This window comes from Protopterus annectens, chromosome 2.part0 (assembly GCF_019279795.1).
Source record: "Protopterus annectens isolate FY-2018-M chromosome 2.part0, PAN1.0, whole genome shotgun sequence".
Lineage (NCBI taxonomy): Eukaryota > Metazoa > Chordata > Ceratodontiformes > Protopteridae > Protopterus > Protopterus annectens.
Window position 1 is genome coordinate 187,333,464 of NC_056728.1, and position 14,168 is coordinate 187,347,631.

General features: G+C 40.8%; 1 protein-coding gene across 3 annotated transcripts in view; it reads right to left on the reverse strand.

Moving 5' to 3' along the window:
- The window catches only part of RAPH1 (Ras association (RalGDS/AF-6) and pleckstrin homology domains 1), a 2,904,638-nt gene that overhangs the window by 1,106,786 nt on the left and 1,783,684 nt on the right, over positions 1-14,168 (reverse strand). The window contains exon 6 of one of the 3 annotated variants that reach the window (XM_044060645.1): positions 4,008-4,085. The exons of the other annotated variants lie outside the window; for them this stretch is intronic. Within the exon in view, the coding sequence (XP_043916580.1) occupies positions 4,008-4,085 (78 nt within the window). The remainder of the gene's footprint in view (positions 1-4,007; positions 4,086-14,168) is intronic. 3 annotated transcript variants of the gene reach the window in all.

Here is a 14,168-nt window from a genome sequence, read left to right on the forward strand (position 1 = left end):
GGAAGGAGGTCAAGGGGAATTGGAAAACCCTTGAAGACAGAGAATGAGGAGTGGAGGCCACTGGTAAAGATGTTAAAGAGGAGAGGTCAAAGAATGGAACCCTGGCATACGCCAGTTTGTATAGGTAAGAAAGGAGAGCAGCAGGATTGCCATTTAACTGACTGAAGTCGGTCAGAGAGGTAACTATAGATAGGTTGAGGTTAGCCAGTTTGGTCAGAAGTTTGGAATGGGATACCATGTCAAATACCTTAGATAAGCTGAGGAACAGACATGAGACTAAGTTATTGCTGTTCCTAGATTCGACAATGGTGTGGGTGAAGGATAACAGGCTGTAGAGGTGCTATGGTGAGGTCGGAAGCCATGTTGGGTAGTGGAGAGGAATTTGTTTTGTAGGAGGTAGTTAAGGATTTGCTTGTGAATATACTTTTCTAGTATTTTGAATAGTGGGAAAGAGTACAGCAATTGGTCAGTAATTGGTGGGATCACTGGAGTTGCCTCCTTTTTGAAAGGGATAATGTAAGAGGATTTCCCGATTTTGGGTACAGTGGCTTTTTTATAGAATGGTTAATGAGTATAGAGACTGGATAGGCAATGAATGTTGCAGCAAGCTTGAGCAAGTGGGGGGAGGAGTTTGTCTGCAGTGGGGACATGGTTTAAGTTTGAGTAGAGATTTTATATAGGCTGTAGAGATGGGGATTAAGGTGAGACTAGTGTTGTTGTTTGTAGTATGGGGTATTAGGTTGTGGGGTAGGATTTTGGGTGGGATTTTGGCCTGTGTTCAGTTTGCTGATACAGTCTTTGAAGAATTGGTTATGGTCAGCAAGGTTTGGGGTTTACCAGGATGTAGGATGGAGATGATATTTTTCCAGAAATTTTTAGGATTTGAATGAGTGGAGGTTTGTGCCTTAGCGTAGAAGGACTTTCTATTTTTGTAGATTTCTTTTTCGGCCTGATTCCCAAGTTCTTTAAATACTTGGAGGTGATTGGGAGATTTACTTTTTAACCAAGTTTTCCAGGCATTATCTCATTTGTGCATTAGTTTGTGTGTGTCTTTATTGAGCCATGGGGTGAAGTTTGATTTCATTCTAATTTTGCGTGGGGGGGGGGGGCAGTGTGTCGAGGGTGTTTAGAAAGATGCGGATGAATTCTAATATGGCTTCCTCAAGAGGAATGGAGTACAGGATGGACCAATTTATGGCAGAGAGACTATCACTGAGAGAGGAAGGGTTGAAATCTTTGAGTTCACGACAGACTTTATACAGATGTGATTTCTGTTGTTGGGGTGGGTATCTCTATGTTAATGGGTAGGTGGTCACTTAGTGCATCAGGTAGTGTGGTGGGGTTGTGATAATGTTGGGGGCTGTTACAGAGCATCCAGTCAATTGTTCTGCCTTGGTTGGAATGTTTGGACAGTCTAGTGGGGGGTGGAGATAAGTTGGGAAAAGCCGAACAGGTTGATACTTTGGGCAGGTGATGGGGATTCAAGGGGTTTCCAGTCTATATTCACATCTCCTAGCAGTAATATTTTGTAGGGTAGGTTTTGAGATAACCAGGAAAGAATATTTTCTAGAATTTGGATATTCTTACCTAAAGGAATGTAAATAGCAGCAATGGCAAGTTTTTTGTGGTTGTTTATTATATATACACACTCCGAGTCCGCACTGTCATGAGGAAATGGGTACATTTCCCCGAGTCCCACTGTAGTACGATCTCCATGTGGAACATCAATTTCACAACAGCGAATGCACACTAGCATTCGCGGTTGTGGAGTCGATCATTTTTGGTTCATTTGTGTGTGCATTTTAATCATAATGGTAGACTCCTGATTAAAAAATATGATAAAAAGGCTAAAAACAGACAAGAACAATAAATATTTTTTCGTCTACACTCTTGGTGCATCAACAAAAATGATTCACCATCTCTCACAATACTCTGTCTAAACCAACATTACAAGATATTTCATGCATCACACACTAGAGAAATACCTCAGAACATCTGCTTTACACTGCATAATTGCAAATTTTATCAGTTATGCTGTGCAGTTAACAGGTACCCTCTTTTTAGCATCTTTCCTCATACATGCAATAATTCACTATTAAATATGTAAAAGGATCAGCATAATGCTAGATTACAAACTAGTGTTAATTTGCAGCATGTAAAATGGTCTACTGTCAAATGACATCTATTCATCCACAGCCCCTTTTACCCCTTTTTTGCACATGGGATTGGGATGTCACTTCATGAGTGAAGATCAAAGATGATGCCCATGTATAATTCAAGTGAAAAGGCATGACATCCTACCAAAGTTTACATACTTGCATCGACACATACATACTTGGAAGAATATACACGATGCTAAGGAAGCAGTAGTAGAACAAGATGTGGAACTATCAGAGTGGTCAGTGTCTGTGATGCTGCACTGAAAAGACTATGCAAGATTTCCACAACTGTATGGTGTCTATGATGAAAATCTTGTTTTGAGCCTGGAAAATCGGTTAGAAATTTAGGTGCAAAGCAAACATATTAGCTGTGTGTGTGTTTTTCAACTCTTTCTTACTCTGGCTAATTTTTCTGTGCTGTGCAGGTGACAGAAAAAGTACAGAGAAAAGAAACACCAGAACAGAACTCTTGTATGATGATTAATATCCTTGACTAGTTACAAAACTGAACACATGCATATAATAAATGTCACATGCCATCCCATAGATTGATTTACAGAATGCAGTTGCTTCACATCCAAATTTAAAAGTGATTTTACAAAACAGCTTCACTTTTTGGGTCAAAATTAGTGAAAACAAGTTTCAATGAATACCAGTATAGACAATCTCATTGAAATATTGTCTTAACGGCCAAGAAAACTGAAAATTTAAGTGAAAGTTATGCTTAAATTATAACTTGTGGTTGGGCCACATTTAGCCATTACAAGCTATAATAAACTGGGTATATTTTGGCTTCCTGACTCTGAGGATACCAACCACACTGTTCCACCAACCCTAATGACCGCCACAGAAACAAATGCAACAGGCATGATTTAGAAAGACAGAAAACTAAATCTACTAGTCCTGAAATTGCACCAACTAGCAGAAAAGGGAGTCAGTGCATCTGCCTTTTCTCCAAATTGTTGTAACTTCAGCGGTAGTATACTTAGGGATCAGATGGATACGGGGACAGCTCCCTCACAAAAATAAACCAACAACACATCATCTAGCATACTGGTTCATTATATTTACTGTTGCCAACATACCAAGTGCAATTACCTGTGATGATGTATACAGGGTGTCAAGAATTCAAATCATACCTCATAAAGCCCATTTCTGAAAATAAGGTAATGCCACAGTAAAAATCAGTCTCATTCAGTTATATAAATCCAGGCCTTATTCTGAGAAAGTAAAGTCTGCTTCTAAACTCTAAATGAAAAAAGAAAAAAAAAACTGTTGTACAACACAAACTGCTGGGAATCCAATAATCTTCTAATGCACTGAAACATTCAGAAACACAAATGTGAAAGAAAAATGATGGCAGCTTGGGCAAAGGTTATGCATTTTTTGGACTGTAAAGATGATTAAACAATGTAGGTTTTCAGTAGAGATCGCATCTCTGACTTCAGGCAAGTATCTAGGCAATTGTTTTAAAGAATGTTTATAATTAGCATGATGTGTAAGGTGAAGTACAACTACAACAACAAAAAAGTATTCTATTGCTACATTCTGACTTCAAGCATCTTAACAGAAAAATAAAAGGTGGTGATCTACTGTGCAATGAGCAAACTATTTACAAAAACAGAATAAAAATAAGTGATATATATATATATATATATATATATATAGAGAGAGAGAGAGAGTAAGGTGGAGTGGGCAAAAATTCATAGTAGTTCTAGCATAATTCAAAAAGGCAGTGGCACAGGTATCGAATGGCATGTACATTAAAGGACACAGCTGTAGGGACACTGATGTGAAATATGATGACAAAGTAAATATAAATATACAAATGCAATCCTGCTCACTTACAGCAGTGACCGCTGCTTCCTCTTCTGTGAAGTTGAGGCGGCGCTTGGCATGTGCACTCGAACGTCCTTCAGAGGCATGCTGTCAAAGTGCAGGAAGAAAGGTGAGGGAGATGAAAGGAAAGGGTGGAAAAAAGTAACCATTTAATAATATGCAGGATGCAGGAAAACAGCACGAGACAGTTGAAATTAACACGCAAGCACCTCTTCCCATGGTGTATCATGCAAAGCAATGTATATAAATCTGAGGAGCTGTGTGTCTCTACAAAACAGAATGAGACACTGAACATGTTTGAAAGGACATCTGTGCAGTGACTTAACATTTGGGGTGAGGAGAATATGTGGACCATATATCTAGAGGTTCACCAGCTGCTCAACATGAGGAAGGCAAGAGCTTTTACTTGCACCAAAATAGTGACTAAAGTGAAAAAAAATAGGTATTAGAATTACATCTCACCCAAAGAACAGCATCCTGAAATTTTTAAATTATGCTGAGCATCCTCAATTGAAAATACGTTTGCAACCTAATATAATGCTGGCACTAACAGAGACGATTAATATACAATACACTGACAGAATTGATTTTGAGATACTTTATAGACTGCGTTAGCATTAGGGTGATGGTCACCATCTGATAATTCATTTCTGTCAAATTCCATGGAAAAGTATGTACATCTCCCCTAGAGCAAATCAGAAATGGATGTCCTTTTAAACAGTATGCCTGCAAGTTATTCACCATGTTAAAGGATGTCAATATTACCTGAAGCAGCTGTGTATACAACATAACTCTACCACATGTTCTTAATGTCATTTCAGCAATGTATTTAAGAATTTCTAAAAAAATAAATTCTAAAGAATACAAAGTCACTATACTTCCTAACTCACGGTTTCATTGAGAAAGTGGACAATATGCACTAAAAGCACTCCCTGTAAATAGACAGACTATAATAACTGCAGATGGCAGCTAAAGTAACTTTACTGAAGTTAAAACAAGTGGGGAAGTCTGGGCAAACTCAACATCTCTCTCTCATTTTCTCAGAAAGTATCACCACAGATTTTGCTGCCCCATTCCTGAAACAAGGAGAGCATCTCACAGACTCTGGGCCAAAATGAAGACACTGGCATCTGCATAGCTTAATTACACAAGCAAGCCTCAAGATGAACTCTAAGGAAAACACCTAGCCCTTTATGTAACAAAAGGAAATGTAAAGGTAAAATGGTTAACAGATCAGGGAATTCTATGGATGATTATCAATGCATTCTATAGATATGAAATCAATGTCTATCCAACCCATTTTCTGGAGAGAGAGGACATAACAGAGTTCAAAAGACTGCAAATACATGGGATGAAGCAGACTTTTCAACAGGAAATGACAGTTATCTACTCCATCCCATGCATGTCTAGTGCGCTTCTCTTCAGTCAGTGGGAGAAAACCTTTTATATGGACACTCAGAACAAAAACTATGTGATGCAGATACTACACAGAAGCTAAGAAAAGGATACCTGCAACTGAAGGGAGTTATGTTCTACTAGCAGTAACAGTAATCTGTAACACTGACCAGTGAGACAACAGGCAGACATACTTGAACCCAGGTAGACAAAAGCAGAAAATTTAAAAAAAGCAATTCTGCAGAATAAAATTACAACTTTATAGCTACAATAAATTATTTGACTGTAAGAAATAGCTAGAATTTACATGTTTGCTCATGATCTTCTAAGACAGACCCAGTGCCCAGTTATAAATGTCTGCAAACTTCTAACTGTGAAGGATCTGCGCACATGAGGTATCCACAATGTTTGTGCAAACCACTTAAGAGACTCGCAGTACAGTTGTGTACACTCCAAAAATGTAGATGCTCGAGTGTATTCACTGTTGCAGTCATCACTTTTGGGTTATCTGCCTGCAGGTAGCCCTCAGCCGGCCTGAATACCAGAATCTTCAGATTTCTGCGCCGGATGCTGTCACTTCTTCCATGACGTTAGGTCATCATGGGTATAAAACATACAGCCGACGCCATTACATCAGTTTTTCTTGCCCCAGATGTCAGGTGCCCCCACAATAGGAAGCAATTAAATGGTATGGAACACCCCCAGCAAAAAGCAAATACACATGAAATAATATATGCCAAACAAGAAGGAAAGGTAGGGCCAAGAGAAGTCAGGGGGTTGGAGGGAGGGTAACCAGAACTGCAACAGTGAATACACTCGAACATCTACATTTATGTTAAGTGTATACAACTGTACTATGTTCTTCGTATTTCACTGTTGCAGTCATCACATCTGGGTTGATTCCCAAAGGTAAGGAAGGATGGAGGCAGTTAGAGTATTAGGGCTAGCAATCAGGGCCTGTAAGACTGCTGTGGCAAATCCAGCTCTGGATTTAGAAAAGATAGGCGGGTGGTAATGGTTGGTCAAAGTATGTACAGAGCTCCAGGTAGCAGCTTCCAGGATGTCTCTGGTAGGGACTCCTCTGAGAAATGCCACAGAGGGAGATGCAGCCTTGGTGGAATGTGATCTTATCCCCTGTGGGGTAGGTTTTCCATGGTGCTTGTAGCAGAAATGGATGCAATGGACTATCCATTTGGAAATGGTTTGCTTTGAAATGGCCTTCCCCTCTGCCCCTGCAGCAAAGCTAACTAGCAGCTGGTCAGATTTTCTGAGAGGCTTAGTTCTGTCCAAATAGAATCTAAGCTGTCTGTGCACGTCCAGAGAATGCAATATCCTTTCCCTCTTATTCTGAGGATTAGGGAAAAAAGTAGGCAAATGAATGGACTGGTTTCGAGCCACACTAGACACCACCTTGGGCATAAAGGATGGATTAGTCCTGAGGGAAACCCTGTCTGCATGGAAGATAATTAAGGGTTCCACTGCCATGAGGGCTTGCAGTTCAGACACTCTTCTTGCTGAATTGATGGCTAGAAGTAAGGCTGTTTTCCAAGAAAGGAATTTCAAATCTGCTGCAGCAGCTGGTTCAAAGGGGGAAGAGTGAGTTTTTCCAATACAAAGTTAAGGTCCCAGGCTGGAGTGGGAGCTCTCCTGGGGGGGTCTTAAACTTTTGGCCCCTCTAAGGAATTGTTTTAGCAGGGGATGAGAGAAGAGAGGAGGGCTCAGTATTATAATGTGCTGAGATGGCAGAGGCATGAATCTTGACTGAAGAGAAAGATAGGCCCTTGAGCATTTCTGTTAAATAATCTAGAATATGAGGTAAGCTGGGCACTGTTGTGCCCATCCGCTGAGCCTGACTCCAGCAACAGTATCTTTTCCACTTTTCTGAATAGGATTTTCTAGTACTAGGCCTCCTTGCCTTAAGAATGACATCCAGCACTTGCTTACTGAGCTTTGCTACAGGCGAGCTCAGGGGATTAGTGAGGCTGCAAGGTTCAGTGTTTAAAGTTGAGGGTGCAGAATCTGGCCTGCCTGCTGGGACAGCAGGGAAGGGGTCTGAGACAGGTGCCATGGTTGCAGCACTGTCAGACTGCACAAAAGGGGGAACCAGTGCTGGCTTGGCCAGTCTGGGGCAATTAGGATTGTCCTTGGCCTGTCCTGTTTGATCTTTAGTAGAACCTTCGAGAGGAGAGGCAGGGGGGAAAAGGCATAAATTGAGATGCTTTTCCAGGTAAAGGACAGGGCATCCACTTTCCAAGCTTGACTGTGAGGAGTTCTGGTACAGAATTTGTTCAATTGGTAGTTCTGAGGGGAGGCAAACAGGTCTACCTCTGGAGTCCCCCATTTGTTCCCCAAGAGCTTGAATATTTTGGGTTCCAGTTTCCATTCGTGTGGGTCCATGAGATTTCTGCTCAAGTCATCTGCCATTGAATTTAGTTTGCCTGGCAGGAATTGAGCTTGCAGGTTCACTTGGTAGTTCAAGGCTGAGTTCCACAGAGCCATGGCTAGTCTGCAGGGTGGGTAAGAATGGGTTCCCCCTGCTTGTTTATGCACCACATAACTGTGGCGTTGTCTGTCTTTACCAATAGTTGTCCTGGAAGAATAAGGGTTTTGAAGGCTGTCAAAGCATTCTGTACAGCTAACATTTCTTTTTGACCGATATGCAGGTGCATCTGTTTTGGGTTCCATTTGCCCTGAATGCACTGCCCTGCCATGTGAGCCCCCCATGCATAGTCTGATGAGTCTATTATTAGGGTTTGGGCGGCAGGGGTAGAGTGAAAGGAAGTCCCTTGTTGTGGTAGCAAGCCTCTGCCCACCAAAGGAACTCTGCCCTTAGACATGGAATGATAGGAATCATGGTTTCCAAGTCCTGCGAGTGTTGACACCATAGACTTTTCAGATGCCACTGAAGTTTTCTCATATGCAATCTTGCATATGGATTTAACAGAATGCAAGAGGCCATGAACCCCAGGGCTTGCAGGATTTTCCTTGCAGATAGCTGGGTTTTTGTGGCCAGTAGGTTGTCAAATAAACTTGTTTCTCCATTGTGAGGAATGCCATCTGGGAAGTTGTATTCAAGCTTGCTCCCAGGAATACAATCTGTTGGCAGGGTACTAGGTATGATTACCTTGTTGATGGTGTACCCCAGTGAGGTTACAAATGCCAGGTGTTGTAATAGGAATTCCTGACTTTCTGCCTGAATCAGGCAAACATCCAAGTATGGGTAAATCTGAACATTTCTCTGCCTGCAAAATGCAATGGCTGGAGCTAGGCATTTTGTGAATACCCTGGGCATAGTAGATAAGCCAAAGGGAAGTGCAGAGAACTGACAGTGCATGGAGCCCGTCCTGAAACGTAGGTATTATCTGCAGGACTCCCTTATTCGGATGTGCAAGTAAGCTTCTTTTAGGTCTAGGGTTGCCAGCCAGGCTTCCTTGGCTAGCATAGGAAGAAGCTGTTGAAGAGTTAGCATTTTGAATTTTGGAACCACCAGAAAGGTGTTGAGAATAGACAGGTCCAGGATAGGATGCCAGGAGTTTTCTTTCCTGGGAACCAGGAACAGTCTTGAATAAAAACCGTGTTCCCTTTATTCTGCTGGGACAGGTTGAATAGCCCTGATACTGAGGAGCGAGAGAACTTGATTTTGGGCTTCCGCCCACTGATTTGGGGGGAGGTCTGGCCATCCACTTGGGGCTGGGAGTGATTGGCAGAGGAATCTGTATCCTGGGGAAACTATGTTTAAAACCCATTTGTCCTGGGTAATGAGTTCCCAGTTTTTTGCATGCAGGGCGAGCTTTCCTCCTAAGAGAGCAAATAGTTGAGCAGGGCTTGGAAGAGTTAAGGATAAGTCATTGTGCCATCTTTCCATAGGTGGGAGGCTTACTACTCCCTGCTTTGGAAGTGGGAGCCCCCTACTGCTTAGATCTGTGCATAGCCTGAGACTGAAGTTTTGGTGGTCTGCTGCTCCTGGATTTGGAGTGAGAAGGCCTGGAAGGGACTGGAAAAGACCAGTTCTTTGAAGGCCAATGACTACTGACTCCAGGAGGCTGTACTTGTAAGAAATCTTTAACAGTTTGCATATATTTAGCTTTTTCCTCCAAGCATGCCTTCTAAGTACAGACTCAGTGACAGCAGTCCTGCAAGATGCTTCTAAAGCATCAAATCCACATTGCAAAGTATGTTTACCAACTTGTTCAGCAGAATGCATTAACTCTTGCAAATCTTTGTGTTCAGCACAGTCAGGAATCAACATCATTTTCTGTTAAAGTATCAGCAGCATATTATGGGACTACTTAAACATATGAAACTGGCAATTTAAAGCCTTAATGGCCAAAGTAGCAGAAGTGTATACCTTCTTACCCCATCTGTCTAAAACTCTAGAGTCCCTATCAATAGGGGTAGGATTTTTGGCAGTAGTAACCTTAATGCCTTTGGGTCCTTGGGAAATGGTCTCTGGATCTGCAGTAGGATTCTTGAAGCGAAATTTCTGAGAGTCAGGTACTCTGTAATACTCATCTCGTTTCCTGGGAGCTGGAGGCAAAGTGTCTGGGGTAAGGCTGGATTCCAAGAAAACATAATCTACAATCTCCAGAACAGGAGGGATTAGCTAGAGGCCTGTATTGAGGCAGGAGTATAAATTCCCTTAGATAGACTATTTTTGTACTCAGAATAGTCCTGGGTTTCCCAGTGGAAATGCTCCCTAAGGGTATGCAAGGTTTCATCAAAAGAAAAAATGTTCTGGAGGGGAAGCAGAGGGAATGGAATCCTCTGCATCAGAATTCTCATAAGTATTTTACATTTTATGTAGAGGCCGTTTTGCTATTTATCAAACTTCAATAGTAGAGGCTATCTACAGAAGTAAACTTCAAGGATCAACAACATCTATAATAATAAATACTATATATCTTCTAAAGTAATTATAGGTAAGTATAGATAAAAAAAGTTACTAACTAATAATAATACAATATAACAAGACACATATATAACATATAACAAACATCAGATACTTAAACATAATACAAATTCTCAATAAAATGTGTTTCACAAATAGAAAAAAGGAGTATAAAAAAGGAGAGAGAAGGAAAGTAATAGGGAGAGAAGATTGAGGAGTAGATTGGAACAGAAGATGAGTAAGTAAGTTCTAATCAAGAGGATAGAGAATGGAGTGGTATATAGTATAGGGAGGAATAGGTAGTGGAGGAAGATGATAGTAGAGTGAGGCTGATGATAGTATTACATATAAGGTGGGGTTGAAACAAGAAGTAAGTGTGGAGGCAAGTAGTGTATACAGTACAGGGTGAGTAGGTTGAGGGGAGTTAGTCAGAGTTAGTTTAAGGCACATCAATTAGTTTATAAGCTTAAGTTGAAATAGTTGGGGGTTCAGTGAGTTCAGTGTTCAGTGATTAGTGGGAAGAGACAGCTCCCAAGAGATTTAGTACAGAGAGTCTCCAGCTTTTTTTTGAGATTATAATATAGGAGAGGTTTTTTGAAGAGTCTTAGATCCTAGGTTATTGTAGGGATGAATAAGGTTAGATAGTATGGGTGTCTTAGCAGGTTGATAAAGAATTTTTATGGTGCAATGGTCAAAGCCACCCTAGGTAGCTGTTGCTGTAATTCAAGCCACCCTAGGTATTTTAGATTAATACAGTGGTGTGTTTTAAACCTAAAAAAAAATGTGTTCTGGTTGTTGTCTGTTGTTATTTTTCTTAGGTTTCTTTTTGACATTTTAGTGTGGGTAGGGTAAATAGGAGGTAGGAGTAGAGTAGAGATTTGTGGTAGGCGGGGGATAGAGGAAGGGGTTTGATCCTAGAGGATCTATTATAGAGAGATTGTTTTCAAGATATTATGTTTATGAGTGTCAAAGTTAAGGTTGTTGTTGTTAAAGGTGATACCCTATGGTGATGGTGCAGTAAGACGTTGTGATAGTGATATTATTATGGTGCTATTATAGGAGGTTATAGTGAAGTCAATTGGTTTATTAGTAAAAAGTAGAAGTTTAAGTTTTAGGGATTTTTTTGGAGACAGAGAGAGAGAAACCATTTGTAAACCCATTCTCTTACTGAAATAAATAAAGTCTGTGTAAAGTGAAAGTCAGATTCAGATTTGGCTGAGCATATAAGTGTAGAATCATCTGCGTATTGTATGCATGTAGCTTGGGGAACTAAGTAGATAAGAGTAAATCCTGGTAGTCAGAAGGAACAGAGATATCAGATTCCTGATCAGAAGAATCAGAAAGAAAATCAATTCTAAGTCTCTTAGAGGGGGAAGGCTGGCTTCCCCTAATTAAGGTAATAAGGTCTTCGGCCATTCTAATAATTTGTTTTTGAGGCATATGGGCCTGAGAATGTGGTTTGGTTGTTAGTTTTCTAGGCCTAGTGCGAGCTTTGGGCCTGAAGAATTCTGTATTTTTAGCTTGAAACAAAGTTACCAGTTTAATTTGAAAATTGGTAGGCCTGAATACACCCTCAGAAGCCGGTACCTGCACAGCAGCTCCAGACCCATCCAAGGTAGAGACATCCGCAGGTTCCATAGTCAAAGAAGCATCTCGTGGCATACCGGACTCCGAATGGGGCTCAGTAGAGGCCTGCAAATCTGTAGTAGTGGATATCAGGGGCTGTGAAAGCACCTCACTGAGTATTGGTGGACTGGCGACTAGCTTAATTGAAGTGTCGGTGGCAGTTTTGGACCTATGCTGTCTGTCTTTGTCTTTATCCTTATGTTTTTTTTGGAAGATCAGTAGTCGGATGGCTTAATGAAGCCATTTCGGAGAATGGAGACTGAGAACGAAAGTATTTAGCTACACAAATAGCCCGACGACGAACAGTTCAGGCGTTGAACAAGGCACAAAACCGACAGCAAGGGATGTTGTGGTCTGAGCCTAAACAGGTGACGCAGTAAAAATGAAAATCTGTACGAGGTATTTGCTTTCCACAGGCAAGACAATTGTTATTTTTTTTCTGACATCGGTTAGAACAAGAAAAACAGATCCCCAATGGGGTAATTAGCTTTTTGAAGACTTCAGGTCTGAAACTCGAAAACGAAAATTTCAGGAGTCGGCCGACCGGCACTTGCGAACTGCTTCTGCTTCAGGCACCGCACGGCAAGAAAGACTGATGTAATGGCATCGGCTGCATGTTTTATACCCTGATGACCTGACGTCATGGAAGAAGCCATAGCATCTGACTCAGAAATCCGAAGACTCTGGTATTCAAGCCGGCTGAGGGCTACCTGCAGGCAGATAATCCAAATGTGATGACTGCAACAGTGAAACATGAAGAACATTTGGGATACTATGGAAGGTGATGTAGGTGTGGTTCTACTCATGAAATACTAAAATACCAGATGAAGCAGTCAACAGAAAAACAGCAATGTTAGGCACGTATTGTTGGCAAACAATTGCTTTTGAGTTACAGATCAAGCAGCTAACACTTTTTTCTTACTTCACAATGCTCATTTCTGCCCATTTGTCAACTACTATGAGTAGAAATTAACTACTGTGCAATGTGTGTTGCAGCTAGGGTACCACCTGTACCTCTTCATCTAGGGCAATCCCTATTTAAGCAGCTGTGACCTGCAAAAAAACCCCATGAAAAATGGCAAATATCCTGAGATGTTTAAGATAAAAATGTTTCCCAAATTTCCTTTAATAATTGCATAAAACATCTATATCTGAAACACTATAATACTAAATTAAACAGAAAAATGAAATTCTGTAAGAATGAGATTCTATTTTTGCAGAAATGTGAAGTCCAGTCTTATGCACTAGTTGACATGGTTTGCCCTGCAAAATCTCAATTCCATAAGAAAAGTACCACTTTGTGTATCTGAAAAGTTGACCAGCTTAACTGCTCTACATTTATCTTGTGTATGCAAGGGTATAAACACTTATGACTAAAACTGTTTTATGGGCTGCAAGTCCAATTTATGCCGTCAAACCACAACCTAACAATTAATATAAGCAAACAACCTATAATCCTAACAGCTATAAATTAGTGTGTGCCACAGAGAGGCTAAGCCCCTTAACTCCTGTACCACTGCCATCACCGTTAAGGACACAACCAGTTATATGAGTTTTAACTCCTGCCACTGGTACCCATTAAATATACAATGAGCAATTAGCTTTAAGTGAATATGCCAAATGTGTATTGCTGCTTTTGGAACAGTCAATACATGCTATACCTAAGTAAACACCACACTGCACAGCTACAGATCAGAGTTACAATCATTGGCTCTCTAGGATTACAAAGCCCTCAGACTGAAACAACACTCTTCCAGCAACATTAGCAGTAACTGAAACAATTATTTTGTGAGTCTACACACACACAACTAATTTCAGACTAGTTTCTAGCATTAACTCCTTCCACTCAAGTTTATGACAGACTGCCATTAGTTAGACAAAATTTAAAAAAAACAAACTAAAAAAATCTTATGAAACTCAACCGAGAAGGCCAGTAGTAGACTTTTGTGTTTATGGGTAAATTTCAGTAACCGGCTAGTAAGTGTACTGCCTAGATGCCAGGAAAAAAGAAATATGGAGCACCTGGAAAAAAATCGGCTACAAAAAGTGAGGAAGAAACACTAACTGTGTCTGGCATACAAGGCCATTTCAGACCCAGCCTTGATTGAGTTTCTGCACATCCATAAGACAAACTCTACTTGTGCAACCCGCATGCAAGGCCTTAACCTGGTCTGTGACATTAATAGAACTTGTTAGCGGGATATAAATGTGTCCCAAAGACTCCCCCATCTGTGGAATAGACTCCCTCTCCATGTGAAGCA